A 9,802-nucleotide genomic window follows, 5' to 3' on the forward strand; every position below is an offset into this window, starting at 1 on the left:
GCTAAAATAGGGAACTAGGAAACCTTTGCATATTTTAAGTCAAACCTGGTCTGAGGAAATGGGGAAACAATTGTTGGGATGCCAGCTCTTCCGAAACTGCAAAGCCAGAACTTACGGAAGAAACTTCTTTCTTTCAGAATTGTAAACGTATCTGGGGATATCAAATGCTCCAATAATGTTGAAAATATGTTCCCTGAGGGTTAAAACAAAGAAAGGCACATGCATATGAATGCATTTTAAAGGGGGGGAAATCACTTTAAAAAGAATTTGATTCATTATCCTATTGTATCTTATTCCTGTATTTTCACATTTACAAGAAAATCACTTTACATTTGCTTGAGCAGCGAGAATATAGTTACTTTGATTTTCAATTTATCCTAGCAGACACAAATAAAACGGCTTCCCTTGGGGTTCAAACACCCCCCTGACACAGCTCAAGGAGTTCAGAAGCTTTCCCTTATGCTTTTGATTAATCAGTTTGTTGCATCCTAAGAACATCAAAAAAAAGCCCTCTGGGATGAGACCAAAGGCCTATTTTCTCACAGTAGCAAACCATTTGCCTATACAGTGGTACCTCGCAAGACGAAAAGAATCCGTTCCGCGAGTCTCTTCGTCTTGCGGTTTTTTCATCTTGCGAAGCAAGTCCATTAGCGGCTTAGCGGATTAGCACTATTAGTGGCTTAGCGGGTTTAGCGGATCAGCTGATAAGTGGCTTAGCGGATCAGCTGATAAGCGGCTTAGCGGATCAGCTGTTAAGCGGCTTAGCGGATCAGCTGTTAAGCGGCTTAGCAGATCAGCTGATAAGCGGCTTAGCGGATCAGCTGATAAGTGGCTTAGCGGATCAGCTGATAAGCGGCTTAGCGGATCAGCTGATAAGCGGCTTAGCGGCTTGGGGAAAAGGGGGGGAGGGAAAAAACCCCGCAGGAACTCGCAAGACATTTTCGTCTTGCAAAGCAAGCCCATAGGAAATTCGTTTTGCGAAGCACCTTCAAAACGGAAAACCCTTTCGTCTAGCGGGTCTTCCGTCTTGCGAGGCATTCGTCTTGCGGGGCACCACTGTATACGAAGCACACAAACTGAATATTAGCACAACAGCGCTCTCTGATTCCCAGCAAGTGACAATGGGAATTCCACCTCAGAGGCAACACAGCCACCCTGACTAGTAGCCACTGATAGCAGTATCCTCCATGAATTTGTCTAAGACTCCTTTAAAGCCATTCAGGTGGATTACCATTACTGTCTCCTATGCCAGCCAGTTCTATAGTTTAAGTGTGCACTGTATGAAGAAGGACTTCTTTTTCCCCTTCCTAAATTTCCAAACATTCACCTTCATTGGATATCCCCCAGATTGCAGTGTGATGACAGAGGGGATGTTTGCTGTCCACTCCTGGAGAAACTGTGATTTATCTTACTGATGGTTAGTGAAACTAAGCCACAGTTTATGAAGATGGCTTGCTTTCGCTAACCACAGCTAAATGAGCCATAGTTTATGGTTCAGATTACAAATTTAGTGCTCTCCTACCTGCCCTCATATTGATTTTACACGCAAGTAGAACATCTGAATAGGACTTAAGCCAAAGAGCATTCCAAACTCACTGGGCTGTATCTAACTGAGTCAGAGGTAGAATCTACACGCATATAAAAACTGTCCTGAAAATGCTTTTTTAAAAAGTGTTTTTAAAAATACATTGAATTTCACTTAAGGCTCATCATCGCCATCTAGTGTCACCTTGTATATTGCACTTAAAACAGACTTAAAACTTTTTATTTGCGGCTGTATAGCTGAGTCCTCTATCTCATTTAAATAACTGACAGTCAAGTTCATGGATTTTTTTTTAATATATTTTTTTTTATTATTTGCTTATTTGCTTGTATGATTGCTTGGTAATCATACCATCAATGCATACTGTGTTACAGTCAAGCACAAGGTAATAAGAAAAGAAAAATAACTTAAATATAACACGTATGTATATGAGCAATAATCGCAACATAACTTATTCCTCCACTCTTATACAGTGGTGCCTTGCAAGACGAAATTAATTCGTTCCGCAAGTTTTTTCTTCTTGCGAGTTTTTCGTCTTGCGAAGCACGGTTTCCCATAAGAATGCATTGAAAATCAATCAATGCGTTGCTATGGAGACCGTCCGGGGACAGAGGGGAAGTGCAGCGCGCTTCTGTCCCCAGACCTGTTTAAAGCAAGGGGCGGCGGGGAGAAGATTGCTTCTCCCCGTTGCCTGCCCCGCAATCTCCGGGGCAAGGGAAGGGGCAGCGGGGAGAATCGCTAGCCAGTGTGGTGTAGTGGTTAAGAGCGGTAGTCTCGTAATCTGGGGAACCGGGTTCGCGTCTCCGCTCCTCCACATGCAGCTGCTGGGTGACCTTGGGCCAGTCACACTTCTCTGAAGTCTCTCAGCCCCACTCACCTCGCAGAGTGTTTGTTGTTGGGGAGGAAGGGAAAGGAGAATGTTAGCCGCTTTGAGACTCCTTAAAGGGAGTGAAAGGCGGGATATCAAATCCAAACTCTTCTTCTTCTTCTTCTTCTTTCCCCGTTGCCGCCCCTTGGTTCAAAAGGGGTCCGGGGAGAGAGGGGTCCGCACGCGCCTTCCCCTCTGTCCCCTCTTTTGAAGCAAGGGGCGGAGGGGAGAAGATCGCTTCTGCCTGTTGCCGCCCCTTGCTTTAAACAGGTCCGGGATTGCGGGGCTGGCTCCTCCCCGTTGCTTCTCCCCGTTGCCTGTTTAAAGCAAGGGGCGGCAGGGAGAAGATTGCTTCTCCCCGTTGCCTGCCCCACAATCTCCGGGGCAAGGGAAGGGGCAGCGGGGAGAATCGCTTCTCCCCGTTGCCGCCCCTTGCTTCAAAAGAGGTCCGGGGACAGCGGGGAAGACGCGCTGCGCTTCCCCGCTATCCCCGGAGCTTCCGGGGCAAGCTTCGTTTTGCGAAGGAAGCCCATAGGGAAATGTGTCTTGCGAAGCGGCTAAGAAAACGAAAAACTCCTTCGTCTAGCGAGTTTTTCGTCTTCCGAGGCGCTCGTCTTGCGGGGTACCACTGTATACATTAATGTTAACTCCCCTTTCACTCTTTCCCTGGTTTCCTATCTAGTATATTTTCAAACTGCATTTTCTAAATTGTTTTCACTGCCATACACTATCCCACTTTGTCACATCTACTGCTGAGTATTTATACATCCTCTTACACTTATTTTCTTGTTATAGTATTTTTCCATATAACCTATATATATTGTCAAATCTTCTTATAGTTTCTTATCGTCCTTATTTCCTAATCTGTTTGTCATGCTGGCGAGTTCTAAATAATCTAATATTTTAAGGTGCCATTCTTTCCGTGATGGTACCGCATCTGTTCTCCACGTTTGTGCTACCAGAGTTTGGGCAGCTGTTGTCACATACATCTATAATGTAGTGTGATTTTTTGGGATTTCTGTTGTTATTATTCCCAGAAAGAAAGCTTCTGGGTTTTTAGGAAACGTTCTTTTAAACATTTTCTTCCCAATGCTATCAGCTAATGATCTCTGGTAAAAGCCACGCAGACATGCCATTTTAATGTAAGAACAAGATTACAATCGCTCAGAGTCTAAAGAAGGGGCTAGCGCTAATGAGTTTTACATCTGAAATATCAGCAGGGAGGGCTACAAATGGCAATTAACTGAATTTGATGGCAGAAATGTTCCCAGTGGTTTGATTACTCCTCTATGTGAATTGATGCCGACTTACATGGTCTCTTCGAAGGACTGGCTGCATTCCAGGACTGCTGCTTCCACCATGGATCTTTCAATCATATTACATGTCACTGAAGAGAACAATTCAAAAGATTAAAATGGTTTACAGATTGTTCTTTGTTGAAAGAAAATTATATGAAGATGATGTACAGATGGTAGATGACATCAGTGCAGTTAGGAAAAATGTATAAAACTAGCTCAAATACGTGTTGGAAGTGTAAGGAAAAGGAGGGGACATTTTACCATATGTGGTGGGATTGTAATGAAATTTTAAAAATTTGGGAAATGATATACAGTGGTACCTCGGGTTAAGTACTTAATTCGTTCCGGAGGTCCGTTCTTAACCTGAAACTGTTCTTAACCTGAAGCACCACTTTAGCTAATGGGGCCTCCTGCTGCTGCTGCCGTGCCGCCAGAGTACTTAACCCAAGGTACTATTTCTGGGTTAGCAGAGTCTGTAACCTGAAACGTACGTAACCTGAAGCGTACGTAACCTGAAGCATATGTAATCCGAGGTACCACTGTACAATGAATTGAAGAAAATGTTCCATCTAACATTTGCTAAAAAAACCTGAAGCATTTTTGTTAGGGATTGTAGGAAAAGACCTGCCAAAGAAGTTGAAAAACATCTTCATGTCTGCGACAACGGCGGCCAGAGTCTTAATAGCACAAGGATGGAAGCCTGAGGAAATCCAGACTAAAGAATTGTGGCAAGAGAAAGTGATGGGACTGTGCAGAATTGGCAAAATTGACACATAAACTACGGGACAAGGATAACTGTGACTTTAAAGATGAATGGGAACCTTTTACAAAGTATCTAAAGATCCAACAAAGTGAATTGGAGTCCTTGGCAGGCTTTGAATAAACACTCACAAACTTTTAATTGATAATAACCAGCTGCATAAGTTAAGGATTTATACAATTTTGTAACATGCAGAGAATAGCATTTATAGAGAAACCATTGACTGGAACTGAGGGAAGTCAGGGTGGGTTGTTTTATGGGAGGGAGGAGGGGAAATTAAGGATGATATGTTTTAAGATAATATGTTTTGTTTAAATTCCTAATAAAAAAATTTTAAAAAAAAGATTAAAATGGTAATCTACGCATCTGCAAGCTACAGAAGTATTTCACAAAGCTTTTTAAAATACATTTGCTTCAAGAGAAATCATAATAGAACTGCAATCTTATTAGCAATGAGAAGCTAACTGGAACATAATGCTCTATTTGCTGGTTGCACATGCAGCCTTCTGACCCAAAGTTCTGCCCCTGCCATCTATTGTGCCAGTTATTAGATCCATAAAACTTTAACACACTTGATTATCATGAGCATCACAGCCACACAAGGACGCCACAAAACTCGTAAGAATCCAATTTTCTTTTCTCTTCAAAGCATTTAAGGTAACTAAAATTCTACTTACAAGGCTGCTTTTCAACAGCATCAATTATATTTTCCATCATATCTTCAAGCTCCGCTTCACTAACTGTCTGAAGAGCTTCTGTGAGATACTTGGTAGCTTCTCTGATTAAAGAATAAATAACAAAATTAGTCAAGATGTTATTGAAACGATTGTAATAATGCACATGACAATGGCATACAGACGTGAACCTGAACATGAAAACTGCCCCATTGAATCATTAGTTTGTCAACTAAAATACAGTTATACCTTGGTTGTTGAATGTAATCTGTTCCGGAAGTCCGTTTGACTTCCGAAAATGTTCGAAAACTAAGGTACAGCTTCTGATTGGATGCGGGAGCTTTCTGCACTCAATTGGAAGCTGTGGAAGTTGCGTCAGGCGTTCAGCTTCCAAAAAAGTTTGTAAACCAGAACACTCACTTCCGGGATTGAAGCATTCTGGAACCAAAATGTACAAGTACCAAGGCGTTCGGGAACCAAGGTACGACTGTATATTGCTAATTTCAGCAGAGGGAGGGGACCTGCAGGCAGGGCCAGATTTAGGTTTGATGAGGCCCTAAACTACTGAAGGTAATGAGGCCCTTGATATGTCCAGCTGTCCTTTGTCAACAACAAATTGTTGTTGTTTTTTGTGTTGAATATATGCTATATGGTAATTTATGGACCTAATAGGTATCTCAAGCCATTTGCACATAACAAAATATATATTTTATCAAAGGAATTGTTGAACTGAAATACAGTTTAGAAGTATATTAACAGTGAAATACAATTAAGTATATTAATAGTGAGATTTCTATTAAGCTCTAAGTTAAAGTGATTTTTTATTCATTACAAACTTAATAATGCAAACACTTTGACATTTGGCAATAACGAAAGTTCCTTTAGAAACACGATTTACAAAGACTCATAATCTAGTCTCTAGAAACTTGCTATAACATGAAATAATAATTGTAGGTTTTATTTTTTATCTTTTATTTTGGAAATGTACATCCAGGTTTGTTTTTTTCATTCAGCTGCTTTGCCAAGTAGTCATCGGGTGGACCTCTCTCCTCCTTCCTGAATTTACCTAGCTCAGGCATCCCCAAACTCGGCCCTCCAGATGTTTTGGGACTACAACTTCCATCATCCCTAGCTAACACGACCAGTGGTTAGGGATGATAGGAATTGTAGTCCCAAAACATCTGGAGTTTGGGGATGCCTGGCTTAACTCTTTTTTTTCTAAAAGCTTTCTACCCTAATATGTAGAAACCTTTCTCACATCTTGCAGCACCAAATTCCCCATGGTCCTTGCGACCTGTGGCTGATGGTGGCCCTTCCAGATGTTAGATTCGGGTAGGTAGCCGTGTTGGTCTGATGCAGTCAAAATAAAAATAATTTTTTTTAAATTATCCAGTGGCACCTTATAGACCAAATAAGTTTGTTCTGGTATAAGCTTTTGTGTGCATGCACGATTTTAATGTTTGATGCATTACTGACTGGGGAAGCCCAGCCAGATGGGCGGCGTATAAATAATAAATTATTATCGTTGTTGTTGTTGTTGCTATATTATTATTTAGTTGGTCTATATTGTATTGTATTGTATTGTATTGTATTGTATTGTATTGTATTGTATTGTACTGTATTGTTGGTCTATATTATTATACTATTATATTATTATCATTACTATATTATTAGTTGGTCTAAATTATATTATTTAGTTGGTCTATATTATTATATTATATAGTTGGTCTATAAAGTGCTACTGGACAATTTTTTTTATTTTTTCCAGATGTTGTGGGACTCCACCCCCATCAGCCAGCATGACCAAGGGCAGGCATAGGCAAACTCGGCCCTCCAAATGTTTTAGGACTACAATTCCCATCATCCCTGACCACTGGTCCTGTTAGCTAGGGATGATGGGAGTTGTAGTCCCAAAAAACATCTTGAGGGCCAAGTTTGGCTTCGTGTGAGCCGCCCCAGCTTTCGACGTTGCCTGTCCATTTCACACGAGGAGACCCCAAGTCCTCAGATATGGCGAAAAAAGATCCATTCTTTGCACACCCTCTTTGTCAGTTGAGCGGGGCGGCCAGCTGAGGAGCCCCAGGGGGGAGGCGGCGCCCGCGCGCGCCTGAGGCTGCGTTCACACGTTCACTCGTACACGTGTACACGCACCCCTTCCTGCAAGGGGCGTTCAGAGTCTTGCTTCCCACCCACCCGGACCCCGGGTTTTTTTTTCTGCCAGAGAGGGTCCCCCTTCTTTGCCTGCTACTCACGCGCGGAGCAGCAAGCCGTGCATCTTGAAGGCGGCGCCCACTTTGCCCCTCAGCTTCTCCGCGGCCATCTTGAAAGGTTTTCCCGCCAAGGCCGAGGCCGCCGCCTCCTCGGCCCTCGTCAGCCCGGCCCCTTCGGGAGGAGGGAGGGAAGGCCCGGCGCCGCGCCGCTGCCTCCGCTTCCTCCGTCCTCTGCGGATGCTGGCTGGGCCGGACGTGGCAGAGGCATCGTCATCATCCGAAATAATTAAATATAAATAATAAAAATAAAAGGGAAGTGAGCATCGTCTGGTGCAGAAATAAAGCATATGCATTTCCAAGATCTGCGTGTTTTATAGAGGTTGTTTTTTTTAATGATTTAGAATCACTTCAAGTAAATATGACTATTCAGGCATCCCCCAACTCGGCCCTCCAGATGTTTTTTGGGACTACAATTCCCAATATCCCTGACCACTGGTCCTGTTAGCTAGGGATGATGGGAGTTGTAGTCCGAAAACAGCTGGAGGGCTGAGTTTGGGGATGCCTGGACTATATTGAAAAGAGAGTGTGACTGCATGGAAAAGAGTATGGGGAAGAGCCAGAGCTCAGGGGCAGAACAACCCATAATAGCACCTTCAGGCTGGGCTAGGAATGCCCCCTGCCCCAAACTCTGGAGAGCAGCTTTCAATCAGTGTAGACCAGGGATGTCCAACCAATAGATCGCAATCTGCCAGTAGATCCCCGACTGATCTTGGTAGATCGCGGGATCCTTATCGTGTACAAAAAAATTATGGGGGGGGGGGTAAGCTAAAAAACTCTCTGCAATCCTCCCCCCAAAAAGCTCAACAATCCACCCACCCCATGCACGCTCCTCCTCCCTCCAATGACAAGGGGTAGATCACTGCCAGTTTTTTATACTGGGAGTAGATCACAGACTCTTGGGAGTTGGACATGCCTAGTGTAGACTACAGTGGTACCTCAGGTTAAGTACTTAATTCATTCCTGAGGTCTGTACTTAACCTGAAATTGTTCTTAACCTGAAGCACCACTTTAGCTAATGGGGCCTCCTGCTGCTGCCACGCCGCCGGAGCACGATTTCTGTTCTCATCCTGAAACAAAGTTCTTAAACCGAGGTACTATTTCTGGGTTAGAGGAGTCTGTAACCTGAAGCGTATGTAACCTGAAGCGTATGTAACCCGAGGTACCACTGTATTCTGAACTAGACAGAACAATGGCCCGGCTTGGTTTTAGATAACTTCCTATGCTGCTGTAAAGCATGGGACTCAAATGCCACTGGCAATGTATCAGCCCTCTCTGGTCTATGGCAGCTCTAAAACACTAAATGTAATTTAATGTTTTATAACTGGTAAGAAGTGACAGCCAGTAGTGTGACACAGTGCTTACTCACAAGTAGATCCAATGTAGAAATGACCTCTACCTTGCTGTTTTTAATTCAGCTCACAAACTCGTATTAAGCTTATAGCTACTCAGTGTAGTTTGAACTTCTTTTTCTAGCATTTGAAACATGGACTCGTCTATAATAAATGCAGTAAATGGACAAAAGTGCAAAGATTCACAAAATGTTTAGGGGTACGGGTAGGGCGATTTAGGTTTGATGAGGCCCTCAGCTACTGAAGGTAATGGGGCCCTTGATATGTCCAGCTGTCCTTTGCCAACAACACATTGTCACTATTTTTTTGTATTGAGCATATGCTATATGGTAATTTATGGACCTAATAGGTCTTTAAAGCCATTTGCCACTGTTAATAAAAACAATAATTTATTATTTGTACCCCCCCCATCTGGCTGGGTTTCCCCAGCCACTCTGGGCTGCTTCCAACAAAGATTAAAAATACATTAAAATGTCACACATTAAAAACTTCCCTTCCATGCCTTCAGATGTCTTCTGTTGCTGTATGTAGGTTTTATTTTATGTTTTATATCTTATATTTTGCAAATGTACATCCAGGATTTTTTTGCTTTCAATCTTTTGGGGGCCCCCAAAGTAGTGGGGCCCTAAGCTTTAGCTTGTTTAGCTTATACGTAAATCCGGCCCTGGGTATGTGTACCCCTGCGTCCCCCCAGAAAAAACACAGCTCCTAAGACTTGGTTTCCAGACCCTGGATCATCTTGGTTGCCCTCCTCTGCACATGTTCCAACTTGTCAACATCCTTCTCAAATTGTGGCACCCAAAATTGGACACAGTATTCCAGGTGTGGTCTGACTAAGGCAGAATAAAACGTAAAGGGACCCCTGACCATTAGGTCCAGTCGTGGTTGACTCTGGGGTTGCGGTGCTCATCTCGCTTTATTGGCTGAGGGAGCCGGCGTACAGCTTCCGGGTATGTGGCCAGCAGGACTAAGCCACTTCTGGCGAACCAGAGCAGCGCATGGAAACGCCGTTTACCTCCCCGCTGGAGCGGTACCTATTT

The 9,802-nt window shown here is 43.3% G+C and overlaps 1 protein-coding gene across 1 annotated transcript in view; it reads right to left on the reverse strand.

Moving 5' to 3' along the window:
- The window catches only part of POLE2 (DNA polymerase epsilon 2, accessory subunit), a 25,324-nt gene extending 17,790 nt beyond the window's left edge, over positions 1-7,534 (reverse strand). The window contains exons 1-4 of the mRNA XM_083735184.1: positions 7,396-7,534; positions 5,147-5,247; positions 3,723-3,798; positions 116-193 (exon numbers count right to left, since the gene is read on the reverse strand). Coding sequence (XP_083591310.1) covers positions 116-193; positions 3,723-3,798; positions 5,147-5,247; positions 7,396-7,463 — 323 coding nt within the window. The 5' untranslated portion in view covers positions 7,464-7,534. The remainder of the gene's footprint in view (positions 1-115; positions 194-3,722; positions 3,799-5,146; positions 5,248-7,395) is intronic.
- Between the last annotated feature and the right edge of the window lie 2,268 nt (positions 7,535-9,802).

This window comes from Podarcis gaigeae (assembly GCF_964106915.1).
Source record: "Podarcis gaigeae genome assembly, chromosome: 1".
In the NCBI taxonomy this organism is placed as follows: domain Eukaryota; kingdom Metazoa; phylum Chordata; class Lepidosauria; order Squamata; family Lacertidae; genus Podarcis; species Podarcis gaigeae.